At 42.2% G+C, this 21,008-nt stretch overlaps 1 protein-coding gene across 4 annotated transcripts in view; it reads left to right on the top strand.

Moving 5' to 3' along the window:
• LOC106580423 (clathrin heavy chain 1) overlaps positions 1-21,008 on the top strand; it is a 73,236-nt gene extending 52,228 nt beyond the window's left edge. For all 4 annotated transcript variants that reach the window (XM_045703214.1, XM_045703215.1, XM_045703213.1 and 1 more), the window contains 2 exons: positions 15,846-15,921; positions 18,000-21,008. In XM_045703214.1, the coding sequence (XP_045559170.1) occupies positions 15,846-15,921; positions 18,000-18,121 (198 nt within the window). In that variant the 3' untranslated portion in view covers positions 18,122-21,008. The remainder of the gene's footprint in view (positions 1-15,845; positions 15,922-17,999) is intronic.

Raw genomic sequence — 21,008 nt, 5'->3', positions numbered from 1 at the left:
AATAGTAACACATGGTAGAACAGTGTGATAGAACAGTAACACATGGTAGAACAGTGTGGTAGAACAGTAACATGGTAGAACAGTAACACATGGTAGAACAGTGTGGTAGAACAGTAACACATGGTAGAACAGTAACACATGGTAGAACAGTGTGATAGAACAGTAACACATGGTAGAACAGTGTGATAGAACAGTAACACATGGTAGAACAGTGTGGTAGAACAGTAACACATGGTCGAACAGTGTGGTAGAACAGTAACACATGGTCGAACAGTGTGGTAGAACAGTAACACATGGTAGAACAGTAACATGGTAAAACAGTAACACGTGGTAGAACAGTAACACATGGTAGAACAGTGTGGTAGAACAGTGTGGTAGAACAGTAACACATGGTAGAACAGTAACACATGGTAGAACAGTGTGGTAGAACAGTAACACATGGTAGAACAGTGTGGTAGAACAGTAACACATGGTAGAACAGTGTGATAGAACAGTAACACATGGTAGAACAGTGTGATAGAACAGTAACACATGGTAGAACAGTGTGATAGAACAGTAACACATGGTAGAACAGTGTGATAGAACAGTAACACATGGTAGAACAGTGTGATAGAACAGTAACACATGGTAGAACAGTGTGGTAGAACAGTAACACATGGTCGAACAGTGTGGTAGAACAGTAACACATGGTAGAACAGTAACACATGGTAGAACAGTAACACATGGTAGAACAGTAACACATGGTAGAACAGTAACACATGGTAGAACAGTGTGGTAGAACAGTAACACATGGTAGAACAGTGTGGTAGAACAGTAACACATGGTAGAACAGTAACACATGGTAGAACAGTGTGGTAGAACAGTAACACATGGTAGAACAGTAACACATGGTAGAACAGTGTGATAGAACAGTAACACATGGTAGAACAGTGTGGTAGAACAGTAACACATGGTAGAACAGTAACACATGGTAGAACAGTAACACATGGTAGAACAGTGTGATAGAACAGTAACACATGGTAGAACAGTGTGATAGAACAGTAACACATGGTAGAACAGTAACACATGGTAGAACAGTGTGATAGAACAGTAACACATGGTAGAACAATGTGATAGAACAGTAACACATGGTAGAACAGTAACACATGGTCGAACAGTGTGGTAGAACAGTAACACATGGTAGAACAGTAACACATGGTAGAACAGTGTGATAGAACAGTAACACATGGTAGAACAGTGTGGTAGAACAGTAACACATGGTAGAACAGTGTGATAGAACAGTAACACATGGTAGAACAGTGTGGTAGAACAGTAACACATGGTAGAACAGTAACACATGGTAGAACAGTGTGATAGAACAGTAACACATGGTAGAACAGTGTGATAGAACAGTAACACATGGTAGAACAGTGTGGTAGAACAGTAACACATGGTAGAACAGTAACACATGGTAGAACAGTGTGATAGAACAGTAACACATGGTAGAACAGTGTGATAGAACAGTAACACATGGTAGAACAGTGTGATAGAACAGTAACACATGGTAGAACAGTGTGGTAGAACAGTAACACATGGTAGAACAGTAACACATGGTAGAACAGTAACACATGGTAGAACAGTAACACATGGTAGAACAGTGTGGTAGAACAGTAACACATGGTAGAACAGTAACACATGGTAGAACAGTGTGATAGAACAGTAACACATGGTAGAACAGTAACACATGGTAGAACAGTGTGGTAGAACAGTAACACATGGTAGAACAGTAACACATGGTAGAACAGTGTGATAGAACAGTAACACATGGTAGAACAGTAACACATGGTCGAACAGTGTGGTAGAACAGTAACACATGGTAGAACAGTAACACATGGTAGAACAGTGTGGTAGAACAGTAACACATGGTAGAACAGTGTGGTAGAACAGTAACACATGGTAGAACAGTGTGGTAGAACAGTAACACATGGTAGAACAGTGTGGTAGAACAGTAACACATGGTAGAACAGTAACACATGGTAGAACAGTAACACATGGTAGAACAGTAACATGGTAAAACAGTAACGCATGGTCGAACAGTGTGGTAGAACAGTAAGACATGGTAGAACAGTATGGTAGAACAGTAACACATGGTAGAACAGTGTGGTAGAACAGTAACACATGGTAGAACAGTGTGAGAACAGTAACACATGGTAGAACAGTGTGGTAGAACAGTAACACATGGTATAACAGTGTGGTAGAACAGTGTGGTAGAACAGTGTGGTAGAACAGTAACACGTGGTAGAACAGTAACACGTGGTAGAACAGTGTGGTAGAACAGTGACACATGGTAGAACAGTAACACATGATAGAACTGTGTGTTTGAACAGTAACACATGGTAGAACAGTGTGATAGAACAGTAACACATGGTAGAACATTAACACATGGTAGAACAGTGTGGTAGAACAGTGACACATGGTAGAACAGTAACACATGATAGAACAGTGTGTTAGAACAGTAACACATGGTAGAACAGTGTGGTAGAACAGTAACACATGGTAGAACAGTGTGGTAGAACAGTAACACATGGTAGAACAGTGTGGTAGAACAGTGTGGTAGAACAGTAACACGTGGTAGAACAGTAACACATGGTAGAACAGTGTGGTAGAACAGTAACACATGGTAGAACAGTAACACATGGTAGAACAGTGTGGTAGAACAGTAACACATGGTAGAACAGTGTGATAGAACAGTAACACATGGTAGAACAGTAACACATGGTAGAACAGTGTGATAGAACAGTAACACATGGTAGAACAGTAACACATGGTAGAACAGTAACACATGGTAGAACAGTGTGGTAGAACAGTAACACATGGTAGAACAGTAACACATGGTAGAACAGTGTGGTAGAACAGTAACACATGGTAGAACAGTGTGGTAGAACAGTAACACATGGTAGAACAGTGTGGTAGAACAGTAACACATGGTAGAACAGTGTGGTAGAACAGTAACACATGGTAGAACAGTGTGGTAGAACAGTAACACATGGTAGAACAGTGTGGTAGAACAGTAACACATGGTAGAACAGTGTGGTAGAACAGTAACACATGGTAGAACAGTGTGGTAGAACAGTAACACATGGTAGAACAGTGTGGTAAAACAGTAACACATGGTAGAACAGTGTGGTAGAACAGTAACACATGGTAGAACAGTGTGGTAGAACAGTACTGGTAGAACAGTGTGGTAGAACAGTGTGGTAGTAGAACAGTAACACATGGTAGAACAGTAACACGTGGTAGAACAGTAACACATGGTAGAAAAGTGTGGTAGAACAGTAACACATGGTAGAACAGTAACACATGGTAGAACAGTAACACATGGTAGAACAGTGTGATAGAACAGTAACACATGGTAGAACAGTGTGGTAGAACAGTAACACATGGTAGAACAGTGTGATAGAACAGTAACACATGGTAGAACAGTGTGGTAGAACAGTAACACATGGTAGAACAGTGTGGTAGAACAGTAACACATGGTAGAACAGTGTGGTAGAACAGTGTGGTAGAACAGTAACACATGGTAGAACAGTAACACATGGTCGAACAGTGTGGTAGAACAGTAACACATGGTAGAACAGTAACACATGGTCGAACAGTGTGGTAGAACAGTAACACATGGTCGAACAGTGTGGTAGAACAGTAACACATGGTAGAACAGTGTGGTAGAACAGTAACACATGGTAGAACAGTAACACATGGTAGAACAGTAACACATGGTAGAACAGTGTGGTAGGACAGTAACACATGGTAGAACAGTGTGGTAGAACAGTAACACATGGTAGAACAGTGTGGTAGGACAGTAACACATGATAGAACTGTGTGTTTGAACAGTAACACATGGTAGAACAGTGTGATAGAACAGTAACACATGGTAGAACAGTGTGGTAGAACAGTAACACATGGTATAACAGTGTGGTAGAACAGTGTGGTAGATCAGTAACACGTGGTAGAACAGTAACACGTGGTAGAACAGTAACACGTGGTAGAACAGTTTGGTAGAACAGTGACACATGGTAGAACAGTAACACATGATAGAACTGTGTGTTTGAACAGTAACACATGGTAGAACAGTGTGATAGAACAGTAACACATGGTAGAACAGTAACACATGGTAGAACAGTGTGGTAGAACAGTAACACATGGTAGAACAGTAACACATGATAGAACTGTGTGTTTGAACAGTAACACATGGTAGAACAGTGTGATAGAACAGTAACACATGGTAGAACAGTGTGGTAGAACAGTAACACATGGTATAACAGTGTGGTAGAACAGTGTGGTAGAACAGTAACACGTGGTAGAACAGTAACACATGGTAGAACAGTGTGGTAGAACAGTGACACATGGTAGAACAGTAACACATGATAGAACTGTGTGTTTGAACAGTAACACATGGTAGAACAGTGTGATAGAACAGTAACACATGGTAGAACAGTAACACATGGTAGAACAGTGTGATTGAACAGTAACACATGGTAGAACAGTAACACATGGTAGAACAGTAACATATGGTAGAACAGTAACACATGGTAGAACAGTGTGATAGAACAGTAACACATGGTAGAACAGTGTGATAGAACAGTAACACATGGTAGAACAGTGTGGTAGAACAGTAACACATGGTAGAACAGTAACACATGGTAGAACAGTAACACATGGTAGAACAGTAACACATGGTAGAACAGTAACACATGGTAGAACAGTAACACATGGTAGAACAGTGTGATAGAACAGTAACACATGGTAGAACAGTGTGATAGAACAGTAACACATGGTAGAACAGTAACACATGGTCGAACAGTGTTGTAGAACAGTAACACATGGTAGAACAGTAACACATGGTAGAACAGTGTGATAGAACAGTAACACATGGTAGAACAGTAACACATGGTCGAACAGTGTGGTAGAACAGTAACACATGGTAGAACAGTAACACATGGTAGAACAGTGTGGTAGAACAGTAACACATGGTAGAACAGTAACACATGGTAGAACAGTGTGGTAGAACAGTAACACATGGTAGAACAGTAACACATGGTCGAACAGTGTGGTAGAACAGTAACACATGGTCGAACAGTGTGGTAAAACAGTAACACATGGTAGAACAGTAACATGGTAAAACAGTAACACGTGGTAGAACAGTAACACATGGTAGAACAGTGTGGTAGAACAGTAACACATGGTAGAATAGTAACACATGGTAGAACAGTGTGGTAGAACAGTGTGGTAGAACAGTAACACATGGTAGAACAGTGTGGTAGAACAGTAACACATGGTAGAACAGTGTGGTAGAACAGTAACACATGGTAGAACAGTGTGGTAGAACAGTAACACATGGTAGAACAGTGTGGTAGGACAGTAACACATGGTAGAACAGTAACACATGGTCGAACAGTGTGGTAGAACAGTAACACATGGTAGAACAGTAACATGGTAGAACAGTAACGCATGGTCGAACAGTGTGGTAGAACAGTAAGACATGGTAGAACAGTAAGACATGGTAGAACAGTTAGACATGGTAGAACTGTATGGTAGAACAGTGTGGTAGAACAGTAACACATGGTAGAACAGTGTGGTAGAACAGTAACACATGGTAGAACAGTGTGATAGAACAGTAACACATGGTAGAACAGTGTGGTAGAACAGTAACACATGGTAGAACAGTAACACATGGTAGAACAGTGTGGTAGAACAGTAACACATGGTAGAACAGTAACACATGGTAGAACAGTGTGGTAGAACAGTAACACATGGTAGAACAGTGTGATAGAACAGTAACACATGGTAGAACAGTGTGGTAGAACAGTAACACATGGTAGAACAGTGTGGTAGAACAGTAACACATGGTCGAACAGTGTGGTAGAACAGTAACACATGGTCGAACAGTGTGGTAAAACAGTAACACATGGTAGAACAGTAACATGGTAAAACAGTAACACGTGGTAGAACAGTAACACATGGTAGCACAGTGTGGTAGAACAGTGTGGTAGAACAGTAACACATGGTAGAATAGTAACACATGGTAGAACAGTGTGGTAGAACAGTAACACATGGTAGAACAGTAACACATGGTAGAACAGTGTGGTAGAACAGTAACACATGGTAGAACAGTGTGGTAGAACAGTAACACATTGTAGAACAGTGTGGTAGAACAGTAACACATGGTAGAACAGTGTGATAGAACAGTAACACATGGTAGAACAGTGTGATAGAACAGTAACACATGGTAGAACAGTGTGATAGAACAGTAACACATGGTAGAACAGTGTGGTAGAACAGTAACACATGGTCGAACAGTGTGGTAGAACAGTAACACATGGTAGAACAGTAACACATGGTAGAACAGTAACACATGGTAGAACAGTAACACATGGTAGAACAGTGTGATAGAACAGTAACACATGGTAGAACAGTGTGGTAGAACAGTAACACATGGTAGAACAGTAACACATGGTCGAACAGTGTGGTAGAACAGTAACACATGGTAGAACAGTAACACATGGTAGAACAGTGTGATAGAACAGTAACACATGGTAGAACAGTGTGGTAGAACAGTAACACATGGTAGAACAGTGTGGTAGAACAGTAACACATGGTAGAACAGTAACACATGGTAGAACAGTGTGATAGAACAGTAACACATGGTAGAACAGTGTGATAGAACAGTAACACATGGTAGAACAGTAACACATGGTAGAACAGTGTGGTAGAACAGTAACACATGGTAGAACAATGTGATAGAACAGTAACACATGGTAGAACAGTAACACATGGTCGAACAGTGTGGTAGAACAGTAACACATGGTAGAACAGTAACACATGGTAGAACAGTGTGGTAGAACAGTAACACATGGTAGAACAGTGTGGTAGAACAGTAACACATGGTAGAACAGTGTGATAGAACAGTAACACATGGTAGAACAGTGTGGTAGAACAGTAACACATGGTAGAACAGTAACACATGGTAGAACAGTGTGATAGAACAGTAACACATGGTAGAACAGTGTGATAGAACAGTAACACATGGTAGAACAGTGTGGTAGAACAGTAACACATGGTAGAACAGTAACACATGGTAGAACAGTGTGATAGAACAGTAACACATGGTAGAACAGTGTGATAGAACAGTAACACATGGTAGAACAGTGTGGTAGAACAGTAACACATGGTAGAACAGTAACACATGGTAGAACAGTAACACATGGTAGAACAGTAACACATGGTAGAACAGTGTGGTAGAACAGTAACACATGGTAGAACAGTAACACATGGTAGAACAGTGTGATAGAACAGTAACACATGGTAGAACAGTGTGATAGAACAGTAACACATGGTAGAACAGTAACACATGGTCGAACAGTGTTGTAGAACAGTAACACATGGTAGAACAGTAACACATGGTAGAACAGTGTGATAGAACAGTAACACATGGTAGAACAGTAACACATGGTCGAACAGTGTGGTAGAACAGTAACACATGGTAGAACAGTAACACATGGTCGAACAGTGTGGTAGAACAGTAACACATGGTAGAACAGTAACACATGGTAGAACAGTGTGGTAGAACAGTAACACGTGGTAGAACAGTGTGGTAGAACAGTAACACATGGTAGAACAGTGTGGTAGAACAGTAACACATGGTAGAACAGTAACACATGGTAGAACAGTAACACATGGTAGAACAGTAACACATGGTAGAACAGTGTGGTAGGACAGTAACACATGGTAGAACAGTGTGGTAGAACAGTAACACATGGTAGAACAGTGTGGTAGGACAGTAACACATGATAGAACTGTGTGTTTGAACAGTAACACATGGTAGAACAGTGTGATAGAACAGTAACACATGGTAGAACAGTGTGGTAGAACAGTAACACATGGTATAACAGTGTGGTAGAACAGTGTGGTAGATCAGTAACACGTGGTAGAACAGTAACACGTGGTAGAACAGTAACACGTGGTAGAACAGTTTGGTAGAACAGTGACACATGGTAGAACAGTAACACATGATAGAACTGTGTGTTTGAACAGTAACACATGGTAGAACAGTGTGATAGAACAGTAACACATGGTAGAACATTAACACATGGTAGAACAGTGTGGTAGAACAGTGACACATGGTAGAACAGTAACACATGATAGAACTGTGTGTTTGAACAGTAACACATGGTAGAACAGTGTGATAGAACAGTAACACATGGTAGAACAGTGTGGTAGAACAGTAACACATGGTATAACAGTGTGGTAGAACAGTGTGGTAGATCAGTAACACGTGGTAGAACAGTAACACGTGGTAGAACAGTGTGGTAGAACAGTGACACATGGTAGAACAGTAACACATGATAGAACTGTGTGTTTGAACAGTAACACATGGTAGAACAGTGTGATAGAACAGTAACACATGGTAGAACAGTAACACATGGTAGAACAGTGTGATTGAACAGTAACACATGGTAGAACAGTAACACATGGTAGAACAGTAACATATGGTAGAACAGTGTGGTAGAACAGTAACACATGGTAGAACAGTAACACATGGTAGAACAGTGTGGTAGAACAGTAACACATGGTAGAACAGTGTGGTCGAACAGTAACACATGGTAGAACAGTGTGGTCGAACAGTAACACATGGTAGAACAGTGTGGTCGAACAGTAACACATGGTAGAACAGTGTGGTCGAACAGTAACACATGGTAGAACAGTGTGGTAGAACAGTAACACATGGTAGAACAGTGTGGTAGAACAGTAACACATGGTAGAACAGTGTGGTAAAACAGTAACACATGGTAGAACAGTGTGGTAAAACAGTAACACATGGTAGAACAGTGTGGTAAAACAGTAACACATGGTAGAACAGTGTGGTAGAACAGTGTGGTAGAACAGTGTGGTAGAACAGTGACACGTGGTAGAACAGTGTGGTAGAACAGTGACACGTGGTAGAACAGTGTGGTAGTAGAACAGTAACACGTGGTAGAACAGTAACACGTGGTAGAACAGTAACATGGTGGAACAGTGTGATTGAACAGTAACACATGGTAGAACAGTAACACATGGTAGAACAGTAACACATGGTAGAACAGTGTGATAGAACAGTAACACATGGTAGAACAGTGTGGTAGAACAGTAACACGTGGTAGAACAGTGTGATAGAACAGTGACACGTGGTAGAACAGTGTGGTAGAACAGTAACACGTGGTAGAACAGTGTGATAGAACAGTGACACGTGGTAGAACAGTGTGGTAGAACAGTGACACGTAGTAGAACAGTGTGGTAGTAGAACAGTAACACGTGGTAGAACAGTAACACATGGTCGAACAGTGTGGTAGAACAGTAACACATGGTAGAACAGTAACACATGGTCGAACAGTGTGGTAGAACAGTAACACATGGTCGAACAGTGTGGTAGAACAGTAACACATGGTCGAACAGTGTGGTAGAACAGTAACACATGGTAGAACAGTGTGGTAGAACAGTAACACGTGGTAGAACAGTGTGGTAGAACAGTAACACATGGTAGAACAGTGTGGTAGAACAGTAACACATGGTAGAACAGTAACACATGGTCGAACAGTGTGGTAGAACAGTAACACATGGTCGAACAGTGTGGTAGAACAGTAACACATGGTCGAACAGTGTGGTAGAACAGTAACACATGGTAGAACAGTGTGGTAGAACAGTAACACGTGGTAGAACAGTGTGGTAGAACAGTAACACATGGTAGAACAGTGTGGTAGAACAGTAACACATGGTAGAACAGTGTGGTAGAACAGTAACACATGGTAGAACAGTAACACATGGTAGAACAGTAACACATGGTAGAACAGTGTGGTAGGACAGTAACACATGGTAGAACAGTGTGGTAGAACAGTAACACATGGTAGAACAGTGTGGTAGGACAGTAACACATGATAGAACTGTGTGTTTGAACAGTAACACATGGTAGAACAGTGTGATAGAACAGTAACACATGGTAGAACAGTGTGATAGAACAGTAACACATGGTAGAACAGTGTGGTAGAACAGTAACACGTGGTAGAACAGTGTGATAGAACAGTGACACGTGGTAGAACAGTGTGGTAGAACAGTGACACGTGGTAGAACAGTGTGGTAGTAGAACAGTAACACGTGGTAGAACAGTAACACATGGTAGAACAGTGTGATAGAACAGTAACACATGGTAGAAGGTGCCAAAGGTGGGACCAAGTCACTTTTATTCGGGTCACAAGTAGAACTGGTCAAGACTCGAGTCAATTCCAAGTCGAGTCACAAGTTGTCAAGTAAAAAACACATATAAATGTATATATATACACTGCTCAAAAAAATAAAGGGAACACTTAAACAACACAATGTAACTCCAAATCAATCACACTTCTGTGAAATCAAACTGTCCACTTAGGAAGCAACACTGATTGACAATACATTTCACATGCTGTTGTGCAAATGGAATAGACAACAGGTGGAAATTATAGGCAATTAGCAAGACACCCCCAATAAAGGAGTGGTTCTACAGGTGGTGACCACAGACCACTTCTCAGTTCCTATGCTTCCTGGCTGATGTTTTGGTCACTTTTGAATGCTGGCGGTGCTTTCACTCTAGTGGTAGCATGAGACGGAGTCTACAACCCACACAAGTGGCTCAGGTAGTGCAGCTCATCTAGGATGGCACATCAATGCGAGCTGTGGCAAGAAGGTTTGCTGTGTCTGTCAGCGTAGTGTCCAGAGCATGGAGGCGCTACCAGGACACAGGCCAGTACATCAGGAGACGTGGAGGAGGCCGTAGGAGGGCAACAACCCAGCAGCAGGACCGCTACCTCCACCTTTGTGCAAGGAGGAGCAGGAGGAGCACTGCCGGAGCCCTGCAAAATGACCTCCAGCAGGCCACAAATGTGCATGTGTCTGCTCAAACGGTCAGAAACAGACTCCATGAGGGTGGTATGAGGGCCCGACGTCCACAGGTGGGGGTTGTGCTTACAGCCCATCACCGTGCAGGACGTTTGGCATTTGCCAGAGAACACCAAGATTGGCAAATTCGCCACTGGCGCTCTGTGCTCTTCACAGATGAAAGCAGGTTCACACGTGACAGACGTGACAGAGTCTGTAGACGCCATGGAGAACGTTCTGCTGCCTGTAACATCCTCCAGCATGACCGGTTTGGCGGTGGGTCAGTCATGGTGTGGGGTGGCATTTCTTTGGGGGGCCGCACAGCCCTCCATGTGCTCGCCAGAGGTAGCCTGACTGCCATTAGGTACCGAGATGAGATCCTCAGACCCCTTGTGAGACCATATGCTGGTGCGGTTGGCCCTGGGTTCCTCCTAATGCAAGACAATGCTAGACCTCATGTGGCTGGAGTGTGTCAGCAGTTCCTGCAAGAGGAAGGCATTGATGCTATGGACTGGCCCGCCCGTTCCCCAGACCTGATTCCAGTTGAGCACATCTGGGACATCATGTCTCGCTCCATCCACCAACGCCACGTTGCACCACAGACTGTCCAGGAGTTGGCGGATGCTTTAGTCCAGGTCTGGGAGGAGATCCCTCAGGAGACCATCCGCCACCTCATCAGGAGCATGCCCCGGCGTTGTAGGGAGGTCATACAGGCACGTGGAGGCCACACACTACTGAGCCTCATTTTGACTTGTTTTAAGGACATTACATCAAAGTTGGATCAGCCTGTAGTGTGGTTTTCCACTTAAATTTTGAGTGTGACTCCAAATCCAGACCTCCATGGGTTGATAAATTGGATTTCCATTGATTATTTTTGTGTGATTTTTGTTGTCAGCACATTCAACTATGTAAAGAAAAAAGTATTTAATAAGATTATTTCTTTCATTCAGATCTAGGATGTGTTGTTTAAGTGTTCCCTTTTTGCGCAGTATATATATATATATATATATATATATATATATATATATATATATTATATATATATTTATTTATATTATATTATATATATATATGACAATATATATTGTCTACAACACATTTTGACTAGTCAATGTAATTGTAAAGTAGGGACATGTATCAGTCGTGAGGGCATGACGTCAGCAGAAGGCAAGGCAGGTTGACGTGCTCAGTGTAGATTTATTTACAGGTCTTGGTAATCCAATGGTGAAAGTGCCATATCCTACAAAAGGTATACCTAGATTTACCAAATATATACGGGCTGTAGCCCAAAAGAAATATCCTCTGTATCAGGCTTAACCTGTCCTATCTGAACAGACACAGGTAGAGGGCTAGAATGTACAGCCTCGCCTTGAGAAACCAAATAAATAATAAACGTACTTGGCCCCTAGGACCATACAATTTCCCAATTGGCAATTACAACCAATAAACTGGTTCTACAATGTAAAAGGCAATTTCCACATCCATTGGTACATTCCTCTTAATCAGACATAATGATTATTAATGGTATTTCAACCCCATGCACACATGGAACAATTTTCTCTTATTCAACGTTCTGACTCCAAAGCGTGGAGCACAGACCTATTTCTATGGGCACTGAGGCGTGCACGCTCCCGTTACGCACAACCAGAATGACAGACTAATGGTGCTTTCAAGACAACTGGGAACTCTGAAAAGTACAAGGTCAAATCATGACGCTAGTGATATCAGGTTGGAAAGTCAGAACTCTAGATAGAGTCCCGAGTTCCCAAGTTGGATGACTGTTGAGTCGGAGCTCGCTTTTTTTCAAGTTCCCAGTTGTCTTGAAAGCACCATTAGTCTCATTTACCATTAATGTACCGAAGTCAGAGATTTCCGAGTTTCCAGTTGTTTTGAACGCGGCAGTAGTACACAGACACACGTAACTCTGGTAAATTTGAACGAAGGAAACCATACATTGAATTAAATAAAGTGAACTTGTACCTCAGGAGTCTTGTGAACGTTCATGTGCACAATAAACATCACGCCACTCGGAGGGTAAGAAATGGTTGGCTAAATGAAAGGCCTATCAAACATGAAATAGAAATGTCTACGTGTTGCAATAAACTGTACAGGGATGAAATGATGAAACGCTAGCAATTATTATGGTATTAGATGTAATATAGATTGACCACATAGGACCTATGCATTTAAATGTGTGAAAGAAAAAGCAAACATTTTCAACAAGAGAAAAAGCACTTCACTTACGGGAGTTTGGAGAGTGCAAGTGAAGACCGCAACTATGGTGCGTCTTCACCACAGTAATAATTCATTTTAAAAACAAATTCCAAATGCAAGCTTCATAAGTAAATTATCAATTTCAAGCAATTGTTACTTACCAGAAGACCAGTAGACCTATGCTAGTAATTGTTGCACCATTGCTGGTGAGCTTGCAAAGTAAACCATTAATATTCTTGATCACCAAACAATTTTTGAAGATGCATATTTATTTTCTTTAATATGGCAATCCTCTCTCCCCACAATTTGACATTTGTTCAGCAAATCAGCAATCTGTTCACTAGCTCCAATCAGAGTGTACATTTCACTAGCCAATCTTTTGCAGTTTTCTTTGCAAGTGCGACGCTGCGGCTACTGCCTCTGGCTGTGTAGAATAATCCACGTAGAATCTTCCACAAAATGAGTGACAGACAAAACATTACAAAATCTGGCCCGGTAAGTTTCAGTCAAAGTCGAGTCTTGAGTCAACTTATATTTATTTTCTATCAAGTCTCGAGTCATCAAATGTGTGACTCCAGTCCCCAACTCTGGAAGGTGCTGTGCTATAATCCTCCACATCAGTAGTCAATCTTTCTGTTTTATCATACCAACTCCTTGTCACGTATTGGCCTGACAATGACAGCAATGGAGTTGGTAATAGTACTAACCGATCTGGGACCAGGCTAGTAGTCAGCAGCTCCAGGACTGCAGGGTCTGCTGGTTTCCTCTGTACTCACCTGGTTAGATGGGCAGCAGATGAAGTGTCGCAGACACAGTGACGCTTCCTGGATGACTGGAGTCGCAGACCCCTGCTGCAGATATAGATCTGTAGGACTATTCTCATATAGCTTTAACAGCTATGTACAGTAACAGTGTAGTGCACAGTACCACATGGTGAGAAGCATCCCCTAGGTATACAGCCACAGACAACCAAATGCACCTCTCCCACACACTATCTGTGTGTCCCAAACGGCACCATATTCCCTACTAGCTTTCTACACTTTAATGATTTGAATCATAAGAGGAGGCCCGTACTCCCTTGTAGTTTTTTTTCCTCTGCTGCTGAAATTCTTACCATTACACTGCCAGTTTGTTGTAGTTATTCCATTGTAATTGTTCAGTTGGTTTTAGTTCATTGGCTGTACAGACAAGGCACATCTTCGTCACTTGGAGATATTACTCGTGAGAGATTCCAAATGACCTTTGCCATTTGGAATAACTTCAAAATTATTTAATTGCATGAATTTATTATTATTAATAATACTTTTATTTGTATAGCGCTTTTCGATAGAGGCAACAAAGTCCTTCCCATCATAAAATAATACAATAAAAGTACTAACAAAGAAACAGACCGGAGGAAGGACAATGAAACAAGATGGCTAATAAATCATACATGAAAAGTATCTTTATGAAAGGGTCTTCAGTGGGGATTTAAAAAGAGGCACTGAATCTGCAAATCGGATCTCTGGCAGACCATTCAAAAGTCTATGGGCCCTAATGGCAAATGCCCAGTGTTCTTTTATTTTCAACCTAGACTTTGGAATGGTCAACGTTGCCCTGCCAGAGGATCTCAGGCTGTGTCCTGGCTCGTAGGGAGATAAATGATCTGAGATATAGGATTGGGCTAAACCAAGCCTAACCTTAAACGTGATTAATACAATTTGAAAATCGATTGTAAAAGTGACTGGAAGCCACTGTAGAAAAGCTAAAACAGGTGTGGTATGGTTCTGTTTCCTGGTGCCTGTTAAAAGCCGAGCTGCAGCATTTTGAACTAACTGTAGATGGAGTGATTTCTGACTAAGACATATACAAAGAGTATTACATGACGTAAATTAAACATTTCTGTTTGACTCTTGAAAACATCAGAGACCTTGCTTGATTTATGTTTTATTTTGCCGTTATTTGACCATGTGCTTCTCACACTTCTGAAGCATTGCCTGGGAAGATCGCTGCACATTTTACTTTAGCAAAATGACCACAAACTAGCCTTGGATAAGATGGCAGTTAAGTGTACCACTTACAGTTAAAAAAAAAAGATGCATGCTCTTAACCAAGCAAAGTACCTTTTGATAAACAGCTCAAGATGAGTTGATGAAATCTAGCGTTTTGCTAGGCAAGGAGGAGTGCACTGTAGTAGAAGCATGCTAAGTTATGATTTAGGTTTGTCTGTTTTGCTCCTGGACTGAGATGTGTGTTTTCTAAGATTTGGATAAAAGTGGACAGTGTCAGTATCAGGGCATGGACTGAGCTTCTCAACAGGAGACACAATGAAATGCTAATAAGAAGTAAAGTTACACAAGCCCTGCTGTAAACAGTGCTTTTAGAGTAGTTTTAAAGACGCTTCCTCACCTGTAAGGAAAGCTGTAGTGAGGTTTCTCTCCAATTCCGCGTGACATCTTCTCTAAGGCTTTCTCACTGTAGAGATTGATACTAGATATATACTAGTCTATAAAGTATGACATTGAAAGGTGTAGTGTATAATATTGTGTGTAGTGTTGTCTTCATGACAAAAGTTAACACCAATAAATTGTCCTAATTTCTGTCTGTAGAACATTTAAGATTTGTAGTTTTCTGTTGTTGTTGGAAAATTGTTTTAATCTAGTGAGCCCACCCATTAGGCGACTGACTGACTGGCTTCTCTCTCTGACCCCTGTCTTACCCTCTGTTCTCAGGTGGACAAACTGGAGGAGTCAGAAAGCCAAAGGAAGACTGAGGAAAAAGTCACAGAACCCACCCCCATAGTGTTTGGTAGGTTCGGTAGTGCAGTCTATGATGCTTTTAAAATCCCAAACTGTCTCCAGTCCTTCTGCTCCGGTTCCTTCTAGCCTGTTAAAGGAATCCGCTGTGGTGGGGAATGAGTCAGGGAATCTGAATGTAATGCTAGAAAGCCGGCTGTGTGTTACTGATGAAATGTAGACAACTGTATGTGTGTGAGTATGTATAACTGTGTGTGTGTGAGTATGTATAACTGTGTGTGTGAGTATGTATAACTGTGTGTGTGTGAGTATGTATAACTGTGTGTGTGTGAGTATGTATAACTGTGTGTGTGTGTGAGTATGTATAACTGTGTGTGTGTGAGTATGTATAACTGTGTGTGTGTGAGTATGTATAACTGTGTGTGTGTGTGTGAGTATGTATAACTGTGTGAGTATGTATAACTGTGTGTGTGTGAGTATGTATAACTGTGTGTGTGAGTATGTATAACTGTGTGTGTGTGTGTGTGTGTGAGTATGTATAACTGTGTGTGTGTGTGTGAGTATGTATAACTGTGTGTGTGTGTGTGTGAGTATGTATAACTGTGTGTGTGTGTGTGTGAGTATGTATAACTGTGTGTGTGTGTGTGTGAGTATGTATAACTGTGTGTGTGTGTGTGAGTATGTATAACTGTGTGTGTGTGTGTGTGTGTGTGTGTGTGTGTGTATGTATAACTGTGTGTGTGTGTGTATGTATAACTGTGTGTGTGTGTGTGTGTGTGTGTGTGTATGTATAACTGTGTGTGTGTGTATGTATAACTGTGTGTGTGTGTGTGGAGTATGTATAACTGTGTGTGTGTGTGAGTATGTATAACTGTGTGTGTGTGTGTGTGTATGTATAACTGTGTGTGTGTGTGTGTGTGTGTATGTATAACTGTGTGTGTGTGTGAGTATGTATAACTGTGTGTGTGTGTGAGTATGTATAACTGTGTGTGTGTGTGTGAGTATGTATAACTGTGTGTGTGTGTGTGAGTATGTATAACTGTGTGTGTGTGTGTGAGTATGTATAACTGTGTGTGTGTGTGTGAGTATGTATAACTGTGTGTGTGTGTGAGTATGTATAACTGTGTGTGTGTGTGTATGTATAACTGTGTGTGTGTGTGTGAGTATGTATAACTGTGTGTGTGAGTATGTATAACTGTGTGTGTGTGAGTATTTATAACTGTGTGTGTGTGTGTGTGTGTGTGTGAGTATGTATAACTGTGTGTGTGTGTGTGTGTGTATAACTGTGTGTGTATGTATAACTGTGTGTGTGTGTGTGTGAGTATGTATAACTGTGTGTGTGTGTAGTATGTATAACTGTGTGTGTGTGTGTGTGTGTGTATGTATAACTGTGTGTGTGTGTGTGTGTGTATGTATAACTGTGTGTGTGTGTGTGTGTGTGTGTATGTATAACTGTGTGTGTGTGTGTGTGAGTATGTATAACTGTGTGTGTGTGTGTGAGTATGTATAACTGTGTGTGTGTGTGTGAGTATGTATAACTGTGTGTGTGTGAGTGTGTGTGAGTATGTATAACTGTGTGTGTGTGTGTGTGTGTGTGTGTGTGTGTGTGTGTGTGTGTGTGTGTGTGTGTATGTATAACTGTGTGTGTGTGTGTATGTATAACTGTGTGTGTGTGTGTATGTATAACTGTGTGTGTGTGTGTATGTATAACTGTGTGTGTGTGTGTGTGTATGTATAACTGTGTGTGTGTGTGTGATGTATAACTGTGTGTGTGTGTGTGTGTGTGTGTGTGTGTGTGTGTGTGTGTGTGTGTATGTATAACTGTGTGTGTGTATGTATAACTGTGTGTGTGTGTGTGTGTGTGTGTGTGTATGTATAACTGTGTGTGTGTATGTATAACTGTGTGTGAGTATTATAACTGTGTGTGTGTGTGTGTGTGAGTATGTATAACTGTGTGTGTGTGTGTGTGTGAGTATGTATAACTGTGTGTGTGTATGTATAACTGTGTGTGAGTATGTATAACTGTGTGTGTGTGTGTGAGTATGTATAACTGTGTGTGTGTGTGTGTGTGTGTGTGTGTGTGTGTGTGTGAGTATGTATAACTGTGTGTGTATGTATTTGTGCATACAGGTCAACAGCTGATGTTGACGGCAGGTTCCGCTCCAGTGGCTCCCCAGCCAGGATATCCAGGAGGCTATGGATACGCTGCTCCAGGCTACCCCACCCAGCCCCCCTACAGCTACAACATGTAGACCACCTCTACCCCACCCAGCCCTCCTACAGCTACAACATGTAGACCACCTCTACCCCACCCAGCCCCCCTACAGCTACAACATGTAGACCACCTCTACCCCACCCAGCCCTCCTACAGCTACAACATGTAGACCACCTCTACCCCACCCAGCCCTCCTACAGCTACAACATGTAGACCACCTCTACCCCACCCAGCCCTCCTACAGCTACAACATGTAGACCACCTCTACCCCACCCAGCCCTCCTACAGCTACAACATGTAGACCACCTCTACCCCACCCAGCCCCCCTACAGCTACAACATGTAGACCACCTCTACCCCACCCAGCCCTCCTACAGCTACAACATGTAGACCACCTCTACCCCACCCAGCCCCCCTACAGCTACAACATGTAGACCACCTCTACCCCACCCAGCCCTCCTACAGCAGCTACAACATGTAGACCACCTCTACCCCACCCAGCCCCCCTACAGCAGCTACAACATGTAGACCACCTCTACCCCACCCAGCCCTCCTACAGCAGCTACAACATGTAGACCGCCTCTACCCCACCCAGCCCTCCTACAGCAGCTACAACATGTAGACCGCCTCTACCCCACCCAGCCCTCCTACAGCAGCTACAACATGTAGACCACCTCTACCCCACCCAGCCCTCCTACAGCAGCTACAACATGTAGACCACCTCTACCCCACCCAGCCCTCCTACAGCTACAACATGTAGACCACCTCTACCCAGCCAGCCCTCCTACAGCTACAACATGTAGACCACCTCTACCCCACCCAGCCCCCTTATGGCTTCACCATCGGTCCATGCATCTCAAATGGAACCCTATTCCCTGTTTTGTGCACTACTTTTGACCAGGGCCAATAGTGCTCCAGTCAGAAGTAGTGCACTATATAGGCTATAAGGTGTCCATTTGGGTTGCAGATCATGTATAGCATAAGGTCCCAGTAACCCCACATCCCAACCCCTCTTACCCAACCTGAATCACGGGGATCAAATACATTACAGATGCAGCTTGCTTATGGATTCCCTGCCTTGAAACCCCTGATACACAATCTCTCTACTCTGAGATACACCTAGTCCACCTCTGGACACTCCAAACCTCAACTCCACCACCACCATACCCAACGCTCTCAACCGAAAAGACCTCCACTTTGCTCCCATCTCCTCTCACTCCCCACCTCCTCTTGCTCCCCCTCCCTCTCCAATGGACTAGAGCAAGGCTAACTGACCCCTCTACTTAGGCTGGCCTGACCAGCCCCCCCCATTCACCACTGCACAGCATGGCGACAGCTCTTAGCTCCTAGAGAAAATAGCTAACAGATAAATAGCTAACAGATAAAAGCTAACGTACAGTACACCACTCTGTCCAGGTATATTCTATCACTGTTCCATGGACTGTATCAACCATAGAGCAGCTTTTTAAATATTTGTTTTTCTAGAGATGATAATAGAGTACTGGTAGTGAAGACTTTGTTACTGAGGAGCCAGAGAGGGAGTGGGTGAGGGGCTCATCACGGAGTGCCCCGCCCTCTGAGCACAGCTAGGCCTTGTACAGGTGTCAACTTTTTCAAGTTTGTTTCACGACTGTCTCCTACGCTTGTTTCACGACTGTCTCCTACGCTTGTTTCACGACTGTCTCCTACGCTTGTTTCACGACTGTCTCCTACGCTTGTTTCACGACTGTCTCCTACGCTTGTTTCACGACTGTCTCCTACGCTTGTTTCACGACTGTCTCCTACGCTTGTTTCACGACTGTCTCCTACGCTTGTTTCACGACTGTCTCCTACGCTTGTTTCACGACTGTCTCCTACGCTTGTTTCACGACTGTCTCCAACGCTTGTTTCACGACCGTTTCTGTTCAATAGTTTTTGTTTGTCCATCTGAACAGGTACTATGTGTTGAAGCTGCAACACTATACAGTACTATGGACTCGGAACACTAGTTATTGGGATTATGGTGTACTTACTGTGTGTAGTTTATCAAGCATGTAGGGATCTGTTGACAACACCAAGACTGGGAAGGTTTTTATTGATTCTCCTCTCCAATGCTCTTGTGCTAGCTGATAATATCCAGGTCAATGTGGACGTTTGGGTCTCTCCACTTAACACTGTGATGTATGGTACACGATCCCACAGCTCTGGAGTTGATGTGAAACATAACTGCTATATGCTGACGTCTGTGCATGTGCTGCCAAACATATAATGCTGTAACAATGCAACCAGGAGCACAATTTCCATGTTATGCATTTAATAACAAGTATTACCTATGTTGTGTTCAAAGCTGAACAAATGTATTTTGAAGCCTTTTACTGTCCCACCACTGACACCAACTAACAGAATGGTGAAGAAACTCCTATATTACACAAAGGAGAATAAAAACATAAGAGGGAATAGAACTCGTATATATCCCTGTGCCAGTGGTCCAGAGTTATTTAATGTACTGAGAAAACATTGTAGAATTTAAGATATGTTGTGATACTTAAGGAAAGAAGTTCAGTATGATGGAATACCATACAGTATTCATTGTCTATAGTGTATTGTTGTAGTTAGTCATAAACATGATACTTTAAAAAAAAAAAAAGACAATATACAAAAAGAGCAGAATACAAACATTAAACTCTTCAGCATGATTGCTTGCAGCAGCCATCATTCTGGGGTTTGTTTTCTTCCTGTTCAAGTAGCACGTCTAGTGAGAATGTTCTGGAAAACTACCGCCACGGTTTATGGGTAAATCTGGCCTCATGCATCCGGAGCTGTGCCACGACATTGTACGAATGTTGGATTGAGGTTTGTAGAAAACACTGAAATCTGACCTGTGTACACCCATTACTCTCTGTTCAAGTCAAGCTTTCTCAAGGATAATAAAGTTTACACACATTA

The sequence above is a fragment of the Salmo salar genome, chromosome ssa20 (assembly GCF_905237065.1).
Source record: "Salmo salar chromosome ssa20, Ssal_v3.1, whole genome shotgun sequence".
Lineage (NCBI taxonomy): Eukaryota > Metazoa > Chordata > Actinopteri > Salmoniformes > Salmonidae > Salmo > Salmo salar.
This window is presented reverse-complemented; position numbering and strand designations above follow the sequence as displayed.